At 41.9% G+C, this 25,055-nt stretch overlaps 1 protein-coding gene and 1 pseudogene across 4 annotated transcripts; both read right to left on the bottom strand.

Moving 5' to 3' along the window:
• Window positions 1–6,759: 6,759 nt before the first annotated feature.
• On the bottom strand, window positions 6,760–12,980 carry LOC119901694 (fucolectin-4-like). Of its 4 annotated transcripts, XR_005444235.1 has the most exons (9): window positions 12,921–12,973; window positions 12,608–12,634; window positions 12,179–12,470; window positions 11,641–11,786; window positions 10,049–10,306; window positions 8,705–8,716; window positions 8,310–8,389; window positions 7,648–8,132; window positions 6,760–7,557 (listed from the first exon to the last, which is right to left on the bottom strand). XR_005444235.1 is itself a non-coding variant. In XM_038717280.1 (8 exons), exons 1-8 carry the CDS (start codon window positions 12,952–12,954, stop codon window positions 8,061–8,063), a joined length of 921 nt encoding a protein of 306 aa, XP_038573208.1. In that variant the 5' UTR covers window positions 12,955–12,973; the 3' UTR covers window positions 6,760–8,060. The 4 variants fall into 4 exon arrangements, 1 of the variants encoding a protein (XP_038573208.1); XR_005444237.1 differs by lacking the exon at window positions 12,608–12,634 and having other exon boundaries at window positions 12,921–12,980; XR_005444236.1 differs by lacking the exon at window positions 8,705–8,716.
• Window positions 12,981–14,571: 1,591 nt separating this feature from the next.
• Window positions 14,572–17,115, bottom strand: LOC119902954 (annotated as a pseudogene).
• Between the last annotated feature and the right edge of the window lie 7,940 nt (window positions 17,116–25,055).

Here is a 25,055-nt window from a genome sequence, read left to right on the forward strand (position 1 = left end):
GTGATAAAGACAAATTAAAACATGTTCACAACAGTTAAAATATTGTCAGCCTTGACGCATAACTTCTAGAAGACATACCTGCTCTCTAGCCACACTGGAACACCAATGCCTACAGAGAGATCCTGAGTGTTCCCTATAGATCAAGTGTGTTCATGTAAGAATAATTTCTGTTTAAAAAACACATTTCTAAGTTGAATATAATTAAGAAACATGTAACGCATATTATAGCGGAACTAATATTCTTGTGTCACATTGGGGTCAGGTCATTATTAGTGGCACTCTATTAGCATTAGAGGGAGAACGCCTGACCGATCCGACGCAGGATGATGGCTGTAGCTCCGTTGCTGTTTAGAGATGTGTAGTGATTTTATTAAGTAAGAAGATCAAGCTGGACGGTTCCTTTTTACTCCCCTTGAGTTAATGCGTCCAACGAGGTATGCAGGGTTCTTTGTATATTTTTACGTTGTGTTTACATTGGTGGATAGGCTAACTACAGCTAATATATTAGCAGAGTTTCACGTGATAATAACGTGATAGCATCATCTGAAGTAAGCTAATTATCTGCAAGCTTAACAGCTTCTAGCCTGCGAAGGGATGGGTTTGTAAACTATTTTGTGTTTGTGAAAGATTTATTTAATGATTATTCTCTATGAGAATGCTTTGTATTTTATTTGACTCATTTTATGATTTATGTATTTTATTTTGTCTAGTTCTCACAGCGTGCTTGACGATGTCGGAATAAATGCCTGTAACCAAAGGAACGCCTTGTGTTTGTGATTTAAACTGAAGGGGAGCTACACAAAACATTAACAAATGCATACAGAGATTACATATGATACACATAACTATTTTACTACACAATTCCTATCAAAGTATAAAGCACTGTAGCCTACTATAACATCTACAAGTCACAAAACAATTAAAGAGCAGAGCTAGCTACTGCTGTACTGCTAGCTAACAGAGCACATGTTTTACCAAAACATAAAAATGTTTCTAACATGACATTCCTTACAAATGCAAGTGAATGAAAATGATTTACACATTTACAGGCACATGGTCTCCAAGGCAGAAGCATATCAGAAATACATTCAGCAACATGAATCCAGCACTGTCTTTCTTGCCTGTCTGTGTTAAAGTGAAGTGTGCTTCACTGAATTATTAACTCTGACCAGTAGAGGGCAGCACCAGGCATGAACCCCTGTAATTTAATTTAACGTGTTTAATGTCTTAAACTTATTCAACTAATAACTTATTTAAACCATTAACTTAACTTCAAAGACAGCACACTCCTACTCCGGAGGACTGATGACCTGAGATGGGAGTTTGGACCTTGTTGTACCAAAAACTGTTTTGGTAAAATTCTAAAACCCAAGATTTGTCATTTCATCCAAATCTACATTCATTCAACCTCCCTGCTCTGCTGATATTCTCGTATGCGACTGCTACATCAACTCCTGTCCCTCTCCACTGACTCTCCAGTCAGACTCTCTCTACTCAGGACCTGAAATGGATAAGTGAATAGGTTCCCCTCAGATAATAACAGATATGTATGTGCTGTGTTTGGATCCAGTTTGATTTCACGTGAATATTTTAAGAACTCAGCTCTGGTCTTGGGCTCTGGTTGTGACAGTAAAACATCCACTTTTCTCCCTGTCAGTGAGATGTCTGTCCAATTCTCACTCAGAGCGTCCTGTAGTCTGTCTCTGACTTCTGACACAGACGCTGTCACATCCTCAAAGTAGCGCAGAGGACGTTTCTTGATGCTGGATGAGTCTGTAGATTCACTGAGTGCTGACACTGAGGGGTAGTTGTGTAGAAACTGGTTGTGATCCTCTGTGTGTGAGAGCTGCTTCAGCTCAGCGTCTTTCCTCTTCAGCTCAGTGATCTCCTGCTCCAGCTTCTCCTGAAGCTCTTTGACTCGACTCACTCACCAGTTTTCTGCTGGGATCAGTAAACATAAAATTTCTCAAGAGAAATTTTTGAGGGGCACACAAATAATACAGCCAAAATTGTACTTGTATAGGATTAGTGTACAGAGAGAGAAGTCTTACTGCTATTTTTCTGGCCAACAACACAAAGTAATTTGTTTAAGTGTGACTTAAGTTCATAGGTTATATCATAAATAACTTGTGTCCTCTAGACTACATAGTAATTATAGGCAATTATCAAGACACCCCCAATAAAGGAGTGGTTCTGCAGGTGGTGACCACAGACCACTTCTCAGTTCCTATGCTTCCTGGCTGATGTTTTGGTCACTTTTGAATGCTGGCGGTGATTTCACTCTAGTGGTAGCATGAGACGGAGTCTACAACCCACACAAGTGGCTCAGGTAGTGCAGCTCATCCAGGATGGCACATCAATGCGAGCTGTGGCAAGAAGGTTTGCTGTGTCTGTCAGCGTAGTGTCCAGAGCATGGAGGTGCTACCAGGAGACAGGCCAGTACATCAGGAGACGTGGAGGAGAGCGTAGGAGGGCAACAACCCAGCAGCAGGACCGCTACCTCCACCTTTGTGCAAGGAGGAGCAGGAGGAGCACTGCCAGAGCCCTGCAAAATGACCTCCAGCAGGCCACAAATGTGCATGTGTCTGCTCAAACGGTCAGAAACAGATGGTGGTATGAGGGCCCGACGTCCACAGGTAGGGGTTGTGCTTACAGCCCAACACCGTGCAGGACGTTTGGCATTTGCCAGAGAACACCAAGATTGGCAAATTCGCCACTGGCGCCCTGTGCTCTTCACAGATGAAAGCAGGTTCACACTGAGCACATGTGACAGACGTGACAGAGTCTGGAGACACCGTGGAGAACGTTCTGCTACCTGCAACATCCTCCAGCGTGACCGGTTTGGAGGTGGGTCAGTAATGGTGTGGGGTGCCATTTCTCTGGGGGGCCGCACAGCCCTCCATGTGCTCGCCAGAGGTAGCCTGACTGCCATAAGGTACCGAGATGAGATCTGGAGTGTGTCAGCAGTTCCTGCAAGAGGAAGGCATTGATGCTATACACCGGCCCGCCCGTTCCCTAGACCTGAATCCAATTGAGCACATCTGGGACATCACGTCTCGCTCCATCCACCAACGCCACGTTGCACCACAGACTGTCCACGAGTTGCCGGATGCTTTAGTCCAGGTCTGGGAGGAGATCCCTCAGGAGACCATCCGCCACCTCATCAGGACCAAGCCCAGGCGTTGTAGGGAGGTCATACAGGCACGTGGAGGCCACACACTACTGAGCCAGACATTACATCAAAGTTGGATCGGCCTGTAGTGTGGTTGTCCACTTTGATTTTGAGTGTGACTCCAAATCCAGACCTCCATGGGTTGATAAATTTGATTTCCATTGATAATTTTTGTGTGATTTTGTTGCCTCGGTGGAGATGGGCTTTTCAATATTTAACAGCAGCAGGCCAACTGATCTGCCACTAAACATCATAATGCATAATGCATAATGCGGTGGATCTACGGTCGCTGTAGTAAGAGATGCACAGATTACAGTTTTCCTGGCTCATTCCAGTTAAGGATTTTTTAAAAGGTCTGACCTGAAATTATTTATTGAAAAAATTCATTTATATTAGGATCCCCATCAGCACCAGTATAAATGTTAGCTTTTCTCACTGGGGTCCACTCAGTTGTTTGGTCATAATCAATGATTAAATAACATTCGCTTTTTCACTGGAAGGAGCTGAAAATAAATTGCACAACATTTTAATTCTTCTTATTTCTCCAATTTATTTTTGTGTTTAATCACAAACTACAGTAATCCGCTCACCCTGCTTTTCCCCAGACACAGAAGCACACACCTGCACCTGTCTGTCTCTCTTTGCTCTGACTTTATTTGTGGAGGAGGCTTGTTGTTAATTACTAATAGAGACCGCCGTGGTATGAATGACCACAGCTGTGTTCACTGTTGCTTCACCTGCTCCCTGCTTTAAATATCCACTGCGTCTCTTTCTGTGTGTTTCTCTGCAGATGTAAATAGTGAGCGTGCGTCTTCTTGACTCTCGTGAATAACTTCCACGCACCTCAGACATGTTTTAGCCTGCGTGTGTGGCTGTGACATGAGGTTACTGTCTGTGCACACATGCGAAACACGCAGCCTGTTTGTACCGTTCAATGTGACCGGCAGAAAATTGGATATTTGACCCTGCTCGGCCTCGGTGACTGTCGGAGCCGAGTAAGCAGAAAATCCCCGCCTATTTCAGTCCCCAGCTGATCAATCTGTGCATCTCTAGAATATGAGTTCCAGTCCAATAAGTTGTTAAACAAGCTACCAAATAAGCTAGGTAATGTTATTATAACAGAGTGGGCTGAAAATAATCGGTTATCATAACTTTTTTGTCATGATTAATTTATTCATGACTCAGCATCAACTGTATTAAAGACAAGAATTAGTTCATCCAATGTTTAAAGTGCATAAAACAACTCTGCCAGCCTGCTTAACAGCTCCACAACTACCGAAGGATTTAACTGGTTTTCTGCCACCGGACTCCTGTGATGGAAAGCAGGCAGTGGACCAAACCACTGTGAGGCAAGAAAGGGAGGACTCAAAATGTTTCTAAACTTACTTAAACTGACGATTTTTGAGGGGGGGACACCCCCCCCCATGATTTCCGCCTATGGGTCCCACTAATGTTGCTAAGGCACTGCCCAGCCGGTGTAACCTGATGTTGCATATATATATTTTATTGCTAACTTGATCGGACTTTGCCCTACACATCCAAAAACGACACCAAGGGGCCTTGACCATTTTACTGGGGCACAGCATATGGATACAGGGGCACATGCCCCAGTAAAAACTGTCTAGTTACACCTATGGACTACCCTGATACAGGATAAAAGCTGCATTACATTTAGCTGACGCTTTTGTCCAAAGCAACAATTGCTATACAGGTCAGAGGTTGCACGCCTCTTGAGCAACGAGGGGTTTAGTGTCTTGCTCAGGGACACAATGGTGGATGGGTTACAGTGGGATTTGAACCCTGGTCTCTCACACCAAAGGCATGTGTCTTGGATGATACTCTGATGCGTGTGTGTCCCATTGAGTTCCTTCTGCAGAAGACTTAAATAAAATTCACAGAAACACACTACCTGAGCCACTTGCCTGTTAAAAACTCAAATTGCAATCACATTTACTATTGTGACCGACGGGATTAATTGGGTTTTAATAGCTGCTACAGTGCAGGATGAACCCGTAGAATAGACCCATTTCTCAACTTGCTATTGTAAATGATGCAATGAAGTAAAAGAAATGCAAAATAAATCCATGAAATGTGGCTGGTATATTGAAGGCTATATTATTTTGGTAGCACATCACAATCAAGAAATACACGATAATGAATGAATAGCTGCCACAGGATGTCATTGTTTATTGTCAGTTGTTCAGCTCTGTTTACCAGCACTTTACTAAGTATTTTAAGATTAGTACTTGCATATTGCAACTAAAAGGAGAGAAGGTACGCAAACAGTTGTATTTGTTGAAATTTAAATAGTTTGCACATTATCACGACCAGTGCCACTGCTCTTTATTCTGGATTTGCTGTACCTAAAGCAACGTAGTATGTGACAGCTGAATCCGATGATTATGAGTCGGTTTATTTTCATTAATGCCAAAGTAGTTGCCTTTACATCTGGAGGTCCCTTTGAGGGTGAACTTAACTGAAATGGTAACCCGTCTGTTGATGATCACTGTGGAATGTTAATTTATTGTAGACATTGTCAATGACCTCCAGGATGTAGCTGTTCCAAGGTTATTACCATTAACAAAGACGAAATAACGAAAAGTAGATGTGAAAAAAAAAACGCAGCCGGTGGAAGCTAGTGTCAGTTCATCTGACCTTGTGGGGCAGTTGGTCTGGCCGGACCGTCAGTTCAGCGGTGCGCACAGTGATTGGCTGAAAGGCACCTGTTGTAGAGCTCCAGGTGTGTTATGCTTTCGCTGTCTGCATGAAGAGCTGGCACACTGTGTGTCTGTCAACAGAGCCCAGGGTCAGGCTGGCGTCTGGCCGCAGCGTAGCAGGTGGCGACCAGTGTTACGAGAAGAGCCCCATGTAACGTTAGGGGGAGGCTAACTTAGTCGGGGAGATCCATGTAGGGATCGGCTGCGTAGTTGGTGGGATTCGAACTTGTTTTCCATTATCTTTTCTACATCCATGTGTACAAAATAATATGAATGCAACAACTCTACAGAGTTGTTTTGTTTAGTTTGGGTTGGAGACAGTGAGTCACTGTCTTGGTGGTTTTCTTTTCCTTGTTTTGTTTTGTTCAGTTCTGATGGTTTGGCTTAGTGCTGATCCTGTGTTTTGGATAAACGTGCCCCTTGCCCACTGACTGTGAGCTCCCCTTGCGATTGGTTGACGTGTCTGCTGGTCATTATATTTACTGCATGTCAGCTAGTGTGTGTTTTATGGGATGATTGATATCTCAGCCAACCTGTCTCTTTGTGCTTCACATTGTTTTAATTCCTATTTTTTGATTAAGAAAGGTTTAGATTTTAATATAACTGCTTTCCAGCCATACTTGCCTTCAGGGTGCTAGGGACCATTGTTTGTGACTCCAAAGGGGCCTTCACTATCTTCCAATTTCTTAGCTGTCCATCAATTACATTTCACCTCCATTAATTGTATTTCACCTATTTAACCAAGACCGACAGAGCTAGAGACTGATGTAATGAATTTCTTGGGACCACTGGGTAGTAGCATTAGGGTAGTTTGCTCTATTGTGTGTCCATCAAACCAAAATTCAAGAATAAATTCATTTCTCAAACATGTTGGTGTTTTTATTACTTTTAATGGACACGTAACATGCTTTTTACTCAATATAACACAATTACGGTAATCTTATTATTCATTCTGTATATGTTGTATTAACACCTTATTTTGAAAACTGGACATTGTGACATGTGTAATGTTTTATGTTGTGCTTGCATCGCATATAATTAAGACTTGATAGCCTCTTTTCAGATAAGTTTCTCAGACAATAAATAAAGTTGTGAGAGGTAATTAATAATGAAGCTAATTAAAAGATATATATATATATATTTATGCCTCATTGTATAATTTAATTACTGCCTACATTTATTTATTTACTGTGTTTGTGCATCGGATTTTATTTATTTATTGAGCAATTATTTATTTATGTATTTATTTCTGATTCTGTCAGGATCCGTCCTCCATATTTGTGGAACACAATGCAAAAGAAAATGCAATCTCTCAGTCTTATCAAGGCGGGTTTTCAGTTAAGACGTCATCAGCGTTGAGATTGTCCGGATGTCACAGAAGGCTTCAGCGCGTTGTTTGGAGAGTACCAGGCAGAGCGGAGGAGCAAAACTCCCAAGAGGAAAGCGGTGGTTTCACTGCCTTTATACAGTTTTACACAACTGCTTATACACATTTTACAAACGATGCTTGTTTTTTTTAACTATACACACAAATCCCAAAACTGCACACACAAAATGCGATGACCACATTAAATGTAAGTAGCCGTTGCAGAATCCAGCTGCCTGCTTCTTCTGGATCACCTCCACCAGCTCAGCCCGTCTTCTCTTTCTGGAACGCTTTGAGATTTCCTGAAGGCATAAAACAATTAAAATTGAATGAAATGGATTGTTTAAAGTCCCCCTCCACTCTAAAATGTGTTTTCTTTATTGTTACTTCACCTGAATGTTTGAGCTTCACTCTGCAGAATGGTGCATGTGTTGATGTTTGTTACTAAAAGACATATTTACATTCATCTGCTGAAAAAGGTTGTCTGTGCTAACTTTAAATCTGAGTTTAATATATGTTCAACTTTCCAAATGAAAAAAGTTTGCATATTTATAGTTTCTGGATTTTTTCATGCGAAGAAGGAGCACATGTTTAACAATGTAATGGTAGTAGCAATACATACAACAAGTTGTCCGCATAACATTAGAAGTATTAAGTAGTAGTATACAGTAAGAAAAAATAAGTCGAACCACATTTCACAGGAATCTGATGTCTTTCCTATCAGTTTTTATTATTCGCTTCAAGGAAAGCAATTCAAATTGTGGAAAGTCTAAATAACTTGCAGATCCATCCTCCTTTATTTCATTTAGTCTTTCCTGATCTCACGTCGCAACACTTTGAAGGACAACTGTGGCGACAATCCATATTGTCTGAAGACCTTTATTTTAAAAAAAGCCACACACACACACACACACACACACACACACACACACACAAACACACACAGAAAAACCATGTTAATACTGAACAAAATAGTTTGTACATTATTTAAATTAAAAGTGATTACATACTAGTCATGACATTGAAAAAATACCCCAACAGCAGTTAGTCTCACCTCCTCCAACACACTCTGCAAGTCCGAGTCTGACAGCTGAGTCAACAACTCAAATTCCACATTCATGACAAGAACATAATCTGTTGACATAAATACACAACATGTGACATAGAACAATTCACATGATAATAATAATATTATGAATGTATTCAATTGTAATGCAGTGTTTAAATTATTTTCTGGTTTAATATAAATATAAGGAATAACAGACTTGTTTCTGTTTTAGCAACAAAGTAAATACATAGTAAATAATGAAAAACAAATAGAAGAAACGTGATAAACACAATACAGTGGTGATAATGATATCCATTACAATCAACTGATGAAAATCCATTCATGAACTGGGCTCGCAGCAAAGGCTCAGACCATGAAATGAATGTAATGCAAATACTTACTTGGGCGTTTTGCTGTAGGACGCAGAGTCAGAGATGTTTTGGAAAGATGGTGTTTGTTTACATGGAAAGAAGAATATTTTAAGATGAAATGATTATTTGTTAGTTTTTTTCCTGTGTTTATTTGATATTGTCATGGTTTGGAGTTTTGTAGTCTAGTTTATTATTTTGTTTATTCGCATTAAGTTTTCTTAGTAACTGTCTTGTCTCTCATCGTAGTTCTTAGTCCTGTGCTTTAGTTCATGTTGAGTGTTTTCTTGGTTGATGTACTTCTGTGTTTTATTACTTATGGTCTGTATCTTTGTCCTTAGTCTTTTATCTCCATGTTTTAGTTTGGTCCTGTCCATGTCCTGATTTTGCAGTCGTTCCATTTTTACTTTCCATTTTTACTTTGGTAGATCTGTCCTCGTGTGTTCCGTGAACTTCACTTCCTGTTTTATTTTGTAGTCCTCTGTGCCTGGTGTTTTTGTCTAGCTTTGTTCCTGTTGTTACTTAGTATATTGTTGTCTTGATGATTTATTTGTTACTTCTGCCTTTGTTTTTGGATCTGTGACTGCTTGTGTTTGTAGTCTTTTCGGTTTATTCTTTATTCTGTTCTGTATTAGTTTCCTGTCTGGTTTCCTTAATGTTGCACTCTGTCTTATTCAGTCTGCTGTGCCTGATTAGTCCTAATTCCCTTCACCTGTGTCGTTAGTTCCTGTGTGTGTATATATGCTTGCTTGTTTCTTCAGTCTTTGTCACGTCCTTGTGTCTGATGTTGAGTGTTCTGCCTTGTGCTCTGATTTCTGATTTGTTTCCCCGTTTTGAATTACTCTGTCTTTATGTTGGATTTGCATTTTTCTGGATTACCTTTGTTTGGACTTTTTTCCTGAGCTCCATGTAAGCCTGTTTCACTTTAGTTTGTGCTCGAATAAAATCTTTTGTTTGAACTGCAACCACCTCGCCTACGTCTGCATTTGGGTCCACACCTCAGTCCTCAGCCTGCACTCAGCGCCCCATGACAATTTGTTCTTGAAAAATCAGCCAAACTTCTGTTGCATGATATATTATAACTGAAAATAAAATGAAATGTGCATTTATAATTTATATAAAAATAAAATGAGTAAAAATAATAACCAGCTAATGTAATGTTAAGTGTATAATGTAAAATTGGACAAACAAGAAACAAAGACAACATGAACTTAATTAAATGAACAAGGGACAAGAAAAATGTTCAAATGTAACAAGGAAAAAACTTCTACTGCCGGTAAGTACTATTAACTGGCCAGTAGCTTCCCAAGTTGCAAGATGAAAATTATGGAAAGTTATGGCTGGTTAAATACACATATATGAAGTCAAACATCTTACCAGTAACTGCAGTAATGCTGACTCCACTGCTTCTGACGTTCTCAAACACAGAGAAGAGAGCGAATGTGTATGTAGTTCCAGCAGTGAGAGATGAGACTGTGTACGTTACTGGTCCATCTCCATCTGGTGCAGCGATGTCGATCTCTCTACCATTAAACTGGAGAATAAAGCTGATGTAGTCGTTCACTTTATTCCACTGCAGAGTGATACTGGTCTCATTTTGTGCTGTTGATTTGAAGTTTCTTGCGCTTGAAGGAGCTGAGACAAAAAGAGCAGTGAAAAGTGGATTAACAAATGACACAAAGTAAAAGTGATGATGTTTGTTGTTGTTCACTGTAAGAGTTACAGATGGGTCATTTTGTGTCCCCACACAGATACAAACTAATACTGTATCTCAGGGACAGAGCAAGTGAAACAATTCTATGTATTACTGAGTAAGAATGTTTTTTTCTGGATTCAGATGTCACATTCTGTAGTCATATCCATCACCCTTTATATGATAACAGAGATGTACTCCACAATAAAGTTTTAAAGAGTAATTATTCTTAAAGTTAAAAAAAACATTTTACAGTGTTGTCCAAAACAATACCAAGTTAAATTAACATGCAATGCTTAATGATTTTTGCTTTTAACCAAGCATTTCCTATGTTGATATAGTAGCCTACTACTGCTCAATAAGCATATTTATGTAGGCTACTTAATCAAAAAGGACCAGGCACCACGGCGGGTGCTGTGGCCACCAGAGGAGAGGGAAGACAGCCGGGATAGAGCCATGCTGGCCCAGCTTGGACTTAAGGCTGTTCCCGGTAAATGTTCGGTCTGGAGAAAACGGGACTCTTGCTGCCAAATACCAGGAAATCGGAGACCGTTCCGTCCACATCTTTACACAGACCTGCAACCATCAATGTCCTGGAGCATGCCGTGGGCGCACTGTGTTCTGTCAGAGTGCAAGGCTCCAGCGAGATGAGAGGAGGAGGAGGTGAGGTGATCAGTGAACTGATTCACAGTAACTTTGGTCTAATGTAGTCAACATATGACTGCTGCATTAAACAATAAATGGCTTTCTTTTTTTGGGCTGGCCAGCATGTCTAATTTTTGTTTTGTCTTGTCTTGGAAGTTGAATTAGGCTATTGTGGCTTTGTTTTTAGCACATTGGACCGTGAGAAAAGGCATTTTGTTCATTACTCGGTATATAGATGATTGACAATAAACGATCTTGAACTAATCAATAATCAATGTCAATCCATTGGTTTCTACTTTGCATTAGTCAAGAGTTACTAATCTTGACCAGTTACCACAGAGGTTGCTGCTGGAAAGCTGAGTTTGATTTGCTGCACGTGCATCTGAACACATGTTTATAAACACAACAGCTGTATTTCACACTCACAGCGCTGGAAGTGGCTGCCAAGCAAGACAGACAGACCAAGAGATCCACTGCCCAGCCAGGTCAGCAAGACAGAGTAGGCTGTGAGCTGGGTCTTGTGAGAAGTGCCAGCTGTGCGCAAGACAAAGGCACAGTACATTAAAGAGGAAAATGTAAGTACCGCTCGGTGCCGCTGAGAAGCCCACCTGGGTGAGAACATTTCTTGTACCTGTTATTGTGCCGTAGATCATCACTTCACACAGAATTAACGGTTTATTTCCTGGATAGAAGACAGTGATGTAGCGCCCTGACATGGTTGTAATACATGTGAAGTTATTCCACTCGTTTTGTTTGAAGTTTGTGATTTCTTTACATCTGGAAGAGAGAGAAAAATATGAATGTACATTAAGAAGGAAAGAGGCAGAAAGGGCAGGAAGAATGTTGTCTGTGCTTGCTTTGGATATGTAGAAGCTGAAAATGAAGTTCTACAGACACTTCCAACACCCAGAGGGAAACCCCATAATCCTGCCAGTGTCTGTGGGGCTATGAAGTATACTAAGCTGCCAGTCTGTATGGTATATTTTTGATTGATGCACAAACCACACAGACTGTGTAAAAAGATATTTACAGTATACGGCCAGCACCAAGTACCTTTTGTTAGGTTTATCTTTTACTCTGTGAAACCAAGCCACAGCTGGGAATAATTTGTCACTGGAGCTGTGAAAAAATTTGAAATAAAGCAATTCAAAGTAACATGAAGGTATTACATGCTGTTAGTGATGCCGTTGTTCTCACTTGAGCTCCCAATGTGGATCTGAGCACCGCTTATGTCAGTGTTGTACGCAACTGTGTTGTAGATAGTGATATAAGAAATGTTGTAGACACGCAGCAGGTCAATTCTCCACCAGGGGTCTGACTCTGTCCCAGTGATAGCACATGTCGTCATATTCCCATCAGTAGCTCTTTCAGAAGAGTAGATGAGTTGATTTTTGTCTGTGTAGTTTGATTTCTGGGATGTTTTTGTCCTATTAAGTGGTAGGAGTTGTGTGTTGCAGAGAGCTGTAAATGAAAAAAAACAAAACGTAGCATACTTACATACATAAATCCTTACATATTAGCACAGAAATATTATACTTTTTTTACATGACTTGAGAGAAATTAAACTGATGAGTGTAAAGAAATGCTTTTAGTCCTACCTGTACCATCATCATTTTGTGCACTTCCTGTGAAATGTTAAACACCAGAAGATTATATAAGAATTCCTGCTTTCATTTCAATATTTAGATTTTAGTCATGTCAAAGTTACTGGCAACAGTAAGCACAGAATACTCATCTTTCAAAATGCTATCCTTAAATATTTGGTGGTGAGCAGTTTGCAGTTAAACACAATTAACTGTTTTATTATTTTATCCATGACTCACATTTTTGTGGCTCTGCCCTACAATCTCATCTGTGTATCAACTGTTTAAAAGATTGCTGACATGCATGTGCACAAAGTGATCTGCTTACCAATCAGAGAGATGAACAACAGACTCCACAGCATCTTTACTATGGAGGAGAAAATAAAGCAACATCAGCAGTTTTTTCACAAATGACCACAGACAGATACATGCTTTCAGTTTCTTTTAAATTGCACAAATGTGGCTACTGTACATTTAAGAGAAAGACTGTGTGAGGACTATATATATATATACATATATGTGTATATATGTGTGTATATATATATATATATATATATATATATATATGTGTGTGTGTGTGTAAAATATGTATGTATACAATTAGAAAAGTGAAAAAAAAAATGCTATTTAGGTTCTAGTAACTTCACTCACCTTGTTGGCCTATTTCTCTCTCCATAATGAACTGAACTGAATGTGTAGGCCTACTTATCTCCCTTCCCTGAATGCTGCCTGCATTAAAATACACTAATCACAAGCAACGTCACCTTTCCTGGTTGCTACTCAGAGTCCAGCTTTTATTTCAGTAGTCAAAGCACCTCCACACCAATATTTACATCTGTCCACATATTATAACTTATTGCAACATAACACTACATATTGTCTCTGGTCAACCCGCATTGTAAGTGCATCATGGCTCCAACAAATGCAAATATCTGTGCTTTTCCTTGATATTGGCCTCAACAGAGTTGTTGTGTACAAAACGCTATTTCATTTTAGAAATCTATTGCTCCAGCTTCTGTAGTGTTGCTGCAAAATTAAATGGATAATAACTTTCATCAGTTACATTTAAAGAAGTTGGATACTAACATCTATGTATTTATAAGTGACACTGACTAATGGAAGTGAACTTCTTTTGATCAGAATGTGTTGGGTTTTGTTCTCAAACAAGGTGAGCTGTGCACTCAAATGATTTATTCACACTATCGAATTAATGTTAGTTGACGAAGTAAAAACGTTTATTAGTTAACTTGACAGGTTTTAATCAATTCTGCCTCTCTCCCTCTTAATGTACGTTCCTATTTTTCTCTCTCTTCCAGGTGTAAAGACATCACAAACTTCAAACGAAACGAGTGGAATAACTTCACATGTAATACAACCATGTCGGGGCGCTACATCGATGTCTTCTTTCCTGGAACAAAGCCGTTAATTCTGTGTGAAGTGAGGATCTACAGCACTGAGGTGGAAGATGTAGATGGGGAAGGAAACTCCTAGCTGATCCGTTTTACTTCTTCGGAGTGTGAAAATGAGAGAGTTAGAGGTGTGAATGGTGATGTCTGACAGACTGGGATGACGGGAAGGATTGTAGGCAGATGACGAAGAACGAAGAGAATGAATGCAGCGACTGAGGAGGTCTGAAGTGAGAGGTAAGTGGCAAGAGTGGATTCTTGTTTCTTCAAGCCTTTAATTAATGTGGGAATGAGAGGTGGACAGACATGGGAAACCAGTGACTATACTGAAGAAGAAATTGATGCCTGCTAAGTCGGTCTGGATGGTAGAGGAGCAGATTTTCTTGATGGAATGCGCATAGGTGATGAAATTGAAGATGGACATGATGTCCAGAGAGGGAAATGGCAGCAGATATGTGGCGTGAAATGCCTTGAAGCGATTCCAGCCAGTCAAGTAGGCTGAGAGAGTGCTGGGGACGAGGCTCTTGATGATGGCTTCTTGTGAGGTGTAAGACAGGTTTCTCAGCTGAGGATTTAGTTGAATGTTGAGGCTGAAAACGGTGGCACTGGTGTGGGATGACAGTCCGATTCTGGAGCCAAGTGTCTGAATTTCTGGAAAGAGAAACAAGACAGTGAATCGGCGTTGCTGTTTTGGTAGCCGGGAACGTGAGCTGCCCTGAGGATGAACTGATGTTGGGCGGATATTAGTGTGAGTCTGCGAAGGAACTGTGCGATGACCGGAGAACGAGATCAACCATTGTTTAAGATTTCAACTACTGCTGTGTTGTCGGAATAAATGAGAAGGGACTTCCTTGACCATTTGTGACCCCAAAGAATGGCGGCGATGGGATATAGTTTGTGGAATGTGTGAATTGTGTGAATTCTGGGGGCAAAGCGGAGGCGAACCACCTCCCCCTGTAGTAGCCGCCGAAACCTACAGAAGGAGCTGTGTCAGTGTACAGCTCAGGCTGGGTGATGAAGTCTTCATAGAAGAAGGAAATGCCGTTCCAGGAAACCAGGAAATGTTGCCACAGGCGCATTTCGATTTTGCATGCCTTGTCCAGAACGACTCTATCATGGAGAGAGGGGACAGCTGCGGCTGTGGTTAAGAGATTGGACAAGAAGGATTTTGCCTGTGGAATTATGCGAATGGTATAATTGAGATGGCCGAAGAGGGCTAGCAGCTGACGTTTGGTGCATCTGACTGCTAGAAGAAAGTTTAAGAGAAGTAGAGAGATGCGCTGTATTTTCTCTGCGGGCAGCGATGCCTGGAAGGATGTTGAGTCCAGGGTGATCCCTAAGAATGCGATGGAGGTGCTAGGCCCTGAGGTTTTCTCTTTGGAGAGGGGGATGCCTAGTTTGTGAAAAGCTTTGATGAGAGTATTAAGCCCTGCGCGAGGGGGTGAGAAAAATTATAGGCTCCTTTACAGCAAACCCCGAAAAAACGCCAGAAATCTCGGTGAATGGGCAAGACTTTGAATGTGCTGGTGATATCTGCTTTGGAAAGCTAAGCCCCTTGACCTGCTATGCAGATGAAGTTGATGGTGTGATTAATGTTAGTGTATGCTTGGAATGAGTGAGCTGTTTGGGGAGGATAGGTGATGGTGATTAACCATTCTTTTTTTCCGGAATACTTCCGGGTGGCGACGCCTATAGGACTGATTCAGAACGCTGAAAAAGGAGGCTTGTCGAATGGGCCTATCATAAAACCCTCTTTGACTTCTTTAGCTAGTAAAGAGTCGACTATGTGGGGTTCTGAGAGAGCAGACTGGAGGTTGTGGCAGGCGTGCGTAGAGTCTGGGAGGACTTCTATACCTGGATGGAAACCGTGTGTGTAGCCGTTTATGAGAAAGTTAACGAACAGTCCGGCTGCCTGATTAGTGAAATGCACGTGGTAGCTATAGAAACCTGTCCCCCCGAACTGTAAAGCCATGACTAACACTATAGAGAGATAATCGTCCATAAACTCCTTCCTCCTCGATTGTGTCGCGGAAGAGAGAAAAAGCTAGGGCAAATTCTGAAGGTGTTAATTCCCTAGCTCTGGAGGGTGACAGAGCTGTTCTGAACTGAGGTTAGTCTGTATTTCCGTAGGATGACTAGTGTCGATTATGGATGGTTGTAGGAGCTGAGCTAAGTCTATGTAATTACCAACGAGAATCTGCTGGCGCAATGCGGGGGAGATAGATGAAGGTTGATGGATTGTTGAAGCTGGCTGAGTTGCTGGAGTTGCTGTGGCCAGGGAAAAATTGTTAACACAAGCAAAAACATTCGGGTGTTGGGTAAGGGAGGGGGTGGGGGGTGGGGGTTTTGGGATTAAGAATAGACCAGTTGTCAAAGACGTAGGAAGCTCAGGATCACCGCCGATGATTGGTGAGGCCCTTTGAGTTGCTGTGCTGGGCTCCTGAAATGCTGCTTCGACTGTTTGGAATGAGATAGGAGCAGAAGCTGTATGGCTGTGAGCGGCTAAAGGAAGGGTAGAGGAAGGGATGATCGGATGAAAAGATGTGTGTGTGTGGGAGGAGAGTGCAGCCTGCGGGCACAGGGATGAAAAGAAGGCAGAGATTGCCTGAGACATCACAGACACAGAGGGAGCAGGCACATGGGGAAATACGACCTGATCCCTGCCAGGGGGAGCTGGAGATGCGTGCTGTGGCCGTCGAGGCCCTGTGACGTCGTGCGTGACGCTGCTGGCCGAGGCCTGGAAGCACTGGAGGCACGGTGGTTGGTATTGCCGGAGGATTGATGTAGAATTTGTAGAGATGGAACAAAGTTGCCTTTCCCTCTGAGGAACCATTGAAGGCGTGCAACGGACCACTTCAGGATCGGTTTGTAGAAGAGGAGAATTTCTGATCTTGCTGGCTGATGGGATGAGGCCTGAGAGCTGCGGGAAGATGGGGATATTTCGTTGGAGAAGCGAGGATCCTGGCGACGCCGTGGTATGCTCACCTCGGATCGCAAACGTCTCCCCTGAGACGCTTGGCTGACGTCTGACTGCTGTGGTGTAGGTGGGATGTAGCCAGTTTGGAACAGCTCATCGTACAGGTCGCTTAAAGTTTTACCCTTAGTCAGCACTTCCATACTAGATATAATCAAGCTATCTTTGTCAACAGGCTATGTACCACAGTACTTTAAAGTAGCTGTAATTAAACCTCTTCTGAAAAAGCTCAAACTTGATCCAGATGTTTTAGCCAACTATAGATCTAACCTTCCATTTCTCTCTAAGATCCTGGAGAAATCAGTTGCTAAACAGCTGTGTGACTTTCTACAGAGCAATAGTTTATTTGAGGATTTTCAGTCAGGATTTAGAGCTCATCATAGCACAGAGACAGCACTGGTGAAACGACCTCCTTATTGCACCAGACAAAGGACTTTCTGTACTGGTTTTATTAGATCTTAGTGCTGCATTTGATAACATTGACCATCAGATCCTATTACAGAGACTGGAACATTTCATTGGCATTAAAGGATCCGCTGGTTTAAGTCCTATTTATCAGATCAATTTCAGTTTGTACATGTTAACGATGAGTCCTCCATGCACGCCAAAGTTAGTCATGGAGTTCCACAAGGATCTGTCCTCGGACCAATCCTGTTCAATTTATATATGCTTCCTTTAGACAATATTATCAGGAAATATTCCATAAACTTTCATTGTTATGCAGATGATACTCAGTTATATCTATCGATCAAGCCAGATGAAACTAATCAGTTAGCTAAACTTCAAATGTGTGTTCAGGATGTTAAAACCTGGATGACCTGTAATTTTCTAATGTTAAACTCAGATAAAACTAAAGTTATTGTTCTGGGGCCCAAGCACCTCTGTGATCCATTATCTAAAGATAGAGTTTCCCTTGTTAGCATTGCCCTGGCCTCCAGCATCACTGTGAGGAATCTTGGAGTTATCTTTGATCAGGACATGTCGTTTAAGTCTCACATTAAGCAAATTTCAAGGACCGCCTTTTTTTCACCTACGTAATATTGCGAAAATCAGGAACATCCTGTCTAAAAATGATGCAGAAAAACTAGTCCATGCATTTGTTACTTCTAGGCTGGATTACTGCAATTCCTTATTATCAGGCTGCTTGAAAAAGTCCTTGAAAAAGTCCATTAAGACTCTTCAGCTGATCCAGAATGCTGCTGCACCTGTTCAGGAACCAGGAAAAGAGATCATATTTCTCTTGTCTTAGCTTCTCTGCATTGGCTTCCAGTAAAATCCAGAATAGAATTTAAAATCATTCTTCTTACCTACAAAGCTCTTAATGGTCAGGCACCATCTTATCTCAAAGAGCTCATAGTACCTTACTACCCCACCAGAGCACTGCGCTCCCAGAATGCAGGGTTACTTGTGGTTCCTAGAGTCTCCAAAAGTAGAATGGGAGCCAGAGCGTTCAGTTATCAAGCTCCTCTCCTGTGGAACCAGGTTCCAGTTTGGGTTCAGGAGGCAGACACCATCTCCACATTTAAGAGTAGGCTTAAGACTTTCCTCTTTGATAAAGCTTATAGTTAGGGCTGGCTCAGGTGAGTCCTGAACCATCCCTTAGTTATGCTGCGATAGGCCTAGACTGCCGGGGGATTTCCCATGATGCACCAAGCTCCTCTCTCCTCTATTTTCTCTCCCTCTCTATGCAAACTCATCCCATTATTGCATGTTACTAACTCGACTTCTCCCCTTTCCGGTAGTCTTGTGCTTTCTCGTCTCTCTCCTCTCTCCTCCTGTCACTTCCTGCAGGTGTTTCTGGCTCTGGAGCTGTGGAGTCTGGATCTGTGGTTGCGGGTCACCTGCTGCCCCCATGTTCCTGCTCGACACCCTCTGCTACAATAATTGTTACTAGTCCTATTATTGTTATTATAATCATTAACATCACAATTATTATCATTAACACTACTATTCAGTCTATAGCAACATCACCTTTACTGTCTGTATCTCTGTGTGTATACTGTGTAGGCTTCCTCCCTCTCTCTCTCTCTCTCTCTGCAAGTTCACTACCATTCCTCTCATTGATAAAGTTGTAGCCGAGTGTTTGCAACAAAAATTATGTTTTTTGGTGTTGGCTTCTGTTGTCTGAGAACAGATACAATTGCACATTCTATCTAATCCAAAGCCAGCAACTGCTGCTGAATGGACGTTCACTGCTGGTGGCTGTAGGATAGACTGTGGTAAATTGTATATAGCTTTCCTCCGTGCCTTTCTCTCCTCCTTCTGCTTACTAACCCCACATGCACACACCACGTGATCTCTGAAGCTAACCAGACCTGTGACCCACAGCAGGGTAGCATCAGAGGTCTCCAATTTTTTAGCTCGGGGGACAGAGATTTTCCGCCCTCTCGATCTTGAAATCACATGGTTTGACCCGCCATCTTGATTCCAAAATCAGCCGGTACTCTAGACCATTCTGAACCGGATCTGCGACCACCCACGTGGTCGGATCCACCCCCCTCTTTTAGTCTCTTCCCCTCCTTTATCGCTCACCTCCACCCCCCAAACACACACACACGCTTGCATAGTGATTTACTTGCTAAAATTATTGATCATTGATCTATGCTTGAGTTGAATAAATTCTATTATATTTTAAGAAGTCGTTGCTTGTGATTATTTGTGTATAATGTTATAGTTAGAGTTGCCACGGCTCACCCTTCTCTGTTTACCATCTATAGGTGGACAAACCATCTTTTAGACAAAACATACTTGGCTCATATTTGGTTATTGGTCCCTGATTCCAGGGTGGTGCCCCGCATTTATTAATTATAATTAATACTTTTGAGTATTAACAGTTTTATTAATATTTCTAGAATATCTTTCATATTCAGCTAATAACCAAACCTGAACCATGTGTTAAAAACCCCAACAATGCCCTCTGCCAGCAACAGCTGCACGTACTTATCTGCCTTCCCTGAAAGCTGCCTGCATGAAAATACACTAATCACAAGCAACGTCACCTTTCCTGGTTGTTGGAGTCCAGCTTTTATTTCCGTAGTCAAAACACCTCCAGACCAATATTCACTGTCCACATATTATGACTGCAATATAACACTACATATTATATCTGGTTATTCCTCACAGTAAATGCGTCATGACTCCAACATATGCAAATACCAGTGCAAGTCCTTGATATTTGCCTCAACTGAGATGTTATTCATTAAACGCTATTTCATTTTCATATAGAAATCTATTACCCCAGCCTGGTTATAAGTAGTGTTATTTGTACATTTTCTGAGAAGTTATTTCAGATAATTTTTCTAATAAAGCCCTCACCAAAACAATCATTCATGAATTCATTAATAAATAGCTACGATGATGAATAGTTAAACCTCAAAAGTAAGAAATGGTGACTGACTAGTAGGTCTATGTTTGAATCTGCTTTGCATTTACTCCTGACTGCTTCATACCACATTTATTCAAAGCAAAACATGTCAAATGTTGCTCACAAGTGAACATTTTTTGATCAAAATGTGTTGGGTTTTGTTCTCAAACAAGTATAAATATAAATATTTTCTAAATTAATCTAGAAATCAAGCTACAGCCTTTATAATGGCTGTGTTTTGTAACACTGGTAGCTACTTGTTGATGAATGCAGGGGCCGCAAAATTTTTTAGCCTTTTTTCTCACACTTACCGTGTTTGATCAGCATTTATGTCATCTGAATCCACATGTATGGATAAATTATCCACCTGCTCCCACCAGAGCAAATTATTTTCTCCGATAAGAGACCTGCAATCTCTCTCTAGTCTGTTGTAGTATCCAATATTTATGCATTTGATTCACACCAGTTCAAAATAGCACTGTAGCAGCAGGACAGAGGGTCAGTGACCTTCTACGGGGAGAGCAGTGATTGGTGGTTAGGTAGGGACTGAACCCTTCTATAGAATTTGACCTCTAACCCCTTGTTTTGTTACCTGAGAATAGTACTGTACCCTTCTATGGGGTTGACCTTTTACTTTGCAGACTCAAACCCCTCTATGGTACCTAACAGATACTAAACATATCCTATATAAGCTATGTTTGATGTACAGAGAGACAGAGTGGCCATCGGGTTGGGTCACTCTCCAAGCTGCTGCAGAGCTTGTAATTGATGCTGAACTCCTTGATTTAATAAACTTTTATGATCAAGAACAGTGTCAAGCGGGTTGCTAACCCAGCTGGGCAGTATTTCATGGTCGTCTCAGTCTTGGCTGCTTGCCAGAATTTGTCCCTGACCAGTGTTAGAGTGAAGTATACTCTATAACTTTTTATTACTTCTGATAAACACAGACGGACAATGGAGTTAATAAACCGCAGCTCGGAAAAGAAAACGTTGAGTGTTCCAGCAGCAACATCTGTGTCAGTCAAGCCAATACACAGATGTGATGGCATGATGCACTCATAATAGGCGCACATCATTTAAACCAAGACAATGACTCTCTAGTTTCTCAGTACAACTCTGTACTAATGCAAGACGGAAAGAAAGAGATTGACACTAACTATTGACTATTAAAATGTTGATTAGTGGGGCAGACTGCAATATTCACTTATTTTAGTAAATTATAAGCATCACATATTCAGCTAAGTCATAGTATAAATAGTATTTTACATTTGAAAACCTGGGGGAGCCAGTTTGAATAGAGCTGATAACATTAGTATCTATAGCATGTTTGTCAGTAGAGTAGATGCTGGATCATCAGCCAGTTCAAAAACAGACTTCAGCTAGTACCAGACCCAGCACAGACGTCTTTAGCAAGTCACACAGACCCAGTTGGAACACAGGCAGCCTCAGCAGATTGGCCCCCAGTCTTATCAGACTTCATGAGGACTGAGTTAGTGCGCCGAGGTCTGTTCAAACCAGCACAGTATTTTACTACAATTGGTTTCTGTTCAGGCTAAAAACAGAGAGAGTATTGTAGTGAGCACTGCAGTGACTGTGCAGCAATGGCAAATTTTTTACATTGCTCACGGGTCAAGTAGGACGGCCCCATGGCAGAATTTTTTTTAGGGCCACAGGAAGTTGAGGACTGACTCTGTGTATTACCTCCCTGTAATATCCAGAATAGAATTTAAAATCCTTCTCCTTACTTAAAAAGCCCTTAATGGTCAGGCCCCATCATATCATAAAGAGCTCATAGTACCTCATTAGCCCCCCAGAGCACGGTGCTCCCAGAATGCAAGGTTTCTGTATGGTTCCTAGTCTCTAAAAGTAAGATTGCAGCCAGATTCCTCAGCTATCAAGCTCCTCTCCTGTGGAATCAGGCCCCGGTTTCAGTTCTGCAGGCAGACACCATCTCCACATTTAAGAGTAGGCTTAAGACCTTCCTCTTTGATAAAGCTTATAGTTAGGGCTGGCTCAGGTGAGTCCTGAACCATGACGTAGGGCGGGTTCACACCTTAAGGTCCGATTCCTGAATAGAACCAAAAAAGGGCTGCCTTATTGTTAGAATTTTGCATCCACCTCTTTTTTCAGTATAACAGAGCCTTACCTCTGGTGAGGTGTATGCAATTCAAGGCAGGCATGCAGAATTCGGCAGAACACCTGTGCTGCAAAACGTCACTGACTTGACGGAGCTGTTTTTATTCCCCTATCTATCAAGTCGCCGAAAGTCAGCCAGTTATCTCGAACGCACCTGTTGACTACCAGTTACACAGCGTGCCAACTTCGACAGCTGTTTTCCAAAATTAACATAGCTATCCTTATTAGCTAGGATCCTTACATACTCGGTAATAACTGTTTTGAAGATGGGTCTCCGACATTGACAGCGTTGTGTTGGACATGTTGGTGCAGCAGTGTTTATGATACCAACCATTCAATTCACACACGGGTCTGTTGTCAGTGTTTGTGAGAGCAATAGAGCGACCGAGTGAGGATGTGGGGAGCGAGGATGCGCTGCAATCAAAAATTTTAAAATGGGTCACCAAATTTACTTTTACGGGAAACACTATATAATAATTGATCAGCACAGTCATCATGGAGCAGCGTCAGGTTCATGTTGAGTTGGTCGGTAGACGTTAGAGGGTCATGAATATGAAGGTCTCAGATGGTCTCATCACAGATAATACCACGGGGATCCCTCCTTAGTTCCTGAGGTTTCTCCCAACTGCTCAATAGTTGCCTCCTGCAGAGATTTGTGCTTTCAGGTGGAAATGGAGGTCTGATGGCCAAAGTCATGGCCTCACAGCCAGTTGAAGAGCGGGAGCGGTAACCTCATGCACTGAGTTTATGCGGTTTTCTTTAAGATTAGTTTATATACACCTTTCTCATACACATTAGACATTAGTTGCAAATATTTTTTTGGTTACAAATAACTTACAGGACACTTAGTTCATTTGACATTATGCTTTATTTTGTTGACTATACAGAAGCATCTTTTTGGCAGCACACACCATTAGTTACTTTTGGATTGTCACTTTGTTTAATTTTTGTTTCTGAGCTTACCAGTGTTGGATGCCACACCCAGGAGAGATCCATGAAGTCTGCTGGCTTAAAGGGTTGGCGCTTGGAGCAGGAGCAGCTTTATAGGAGAGGGGGCCTAATTGGACACTACCACTGCTTGTTATGTCCGGGGGGTGGCTTTATTCTCTCCTTAGATATTTTGGGGTTTAGATTTATATTATATTTGAGTATTTTGGGTTAAGGTTAAGTAAAAATACATTTCTTTTGGAATAAGGTTTTTGGTAGGTTTTGTTGTTGTTTGTAGTTATGTAGTGGTGCTGTTCTTGTTAGTCTTCCCCTGTGTGTCAAAATTGTTCTGTTCAGCCAATATATAAGTCCCGTTTGTTTCTTGTGTAGTAGGTCAGTTGTATTTTTGAGTTTCTTATGTTCCGAGTTTCTTATGTTCCGAGTGTTAGTTACTGTTTGTTTATTTGACCTCTTTTATGGTCCCAAAACTTTACACTTATTTTGTTGTAATGATTTTGGGTAAATAAAAACACTTACTTTTGAACTTCCCTCTTGACTCCTCATGCCTAACCGCCTGGTCCCTCACAGGAGGGAGCAGGTGAAGATGGCTTGTAATCAACTGTGGGCACAGGCAGATCAATGCAAACTATATTGAAAGTGGATCAAATCTTCTTACAAAACCAGCCTGAAACAATTACATTAATATGTAACTTAATATAAATTACTGTCTTGTGACAGCAACACACCCTGCCTCTTTCAAACAGCTCCTGTCCTCTTGGAACAAGACAAAACCACATCTCGTGCACCTGCATCCACTGCACACAGATGACAAAATTACAGATATATGAAGAATATGGATCTGAGGGGACGTTGGGCAACTTCCAGGTGCCGTCATACTTATGGGACCTGAGCCACGCTACCTCCATCCTACCTCAGAGACCTAGAAAAAAGACAGACTAAACAAACACACAAGAGGCAAAGCCCAAGCACATCATGCACCTTTCCCCCTTTGGTCATGTCTCACAACATACACCCTTAGGACTCTGGGGGGCGGGCAGGCTGCAGGGCGTTTGGTGGGTCCCTCAAGTTTAATTACACATTAGACACAGAGGGCTTGGGGGGTGGGAGGGGCACGATGGGAGGCTCCACTACCTGACAGTTGTGGGGTGCCTGTGTTACAACTACCCTCCAATTTTAACTGCACCTTAGTTACCACACACCTTATCTTTACTCCATCATACAACACTTCACAATCCATGACATGCATCCAACACAAAACAATACATTTACAGAGGCAGGCAGAGGGGTTGAAGGAGTGGGGGAGATTCTTATTGGCCTCGTGTCCTGCCCCTGGACTCCCCTGGCGTGGGGGCCCGCTCTTGACATAGGGATCTGAGGACTCAGGCTTGTGGCTTTTGCTCATTTCTGGGCGGGTGTTGTGTCCCTCAGCCTGGGGGCCCGTTGTCACCTCTCCTCGCCTGGGCCCTCTTCGGCATTCGACATGCGGTCTGGGGTCCTTTGCGCTTTGGGGGGTCGCGGGGTGCCCTGGCTTCTGGGGATGGGGGTCTCTGCGCGGGTTGATCCGGTTGTGGTTTGGAGGGCTGCGGTGGGATTGAAGGGCGATTGTCGATGCATCTTGATGCATTGTGCTTTTTC

The sequence above is a fragment of the Micropterus salmoides genome, unplaced genomic scaffold, assembly GCF_014851395.1.
Source record: "Micropterus salmoides isolate LMB-PRFRI ecotype aquatic unplaced genomic scaffold, ASM1485139v1 Ms_hic_scaffold_14, whole genome shotgun sequence".
Lineage (NCBI taxonomy): Eukaryota > Metazoa > Chordata > Actinopteri > Centrarchiformes > Centrarchidae > Micropterus > Micropterus salmoides.

Coding starts and splice junctions, on each gene's coding strand:
- LOC119901694 (XM_038717280.1), bottom strand. CDS start 12,954: ATGCTGTGGAGTCTGTTGTTCATCTCTCTGATTG. Junction 12,471..12,607: donor ACAAAATGATGATGGTACAG/GTAGGACTAAAA, acceptor TTTCATTTACAG/CTCTCTGCAACACACAACTC. Junction 10,307..11,640: donor GATCTACGGCACAATAACAG/GTACAAGAAATG, acceptor TTTTTGTCTCAG/CTCCTTCAAGCGCAAGAAAC.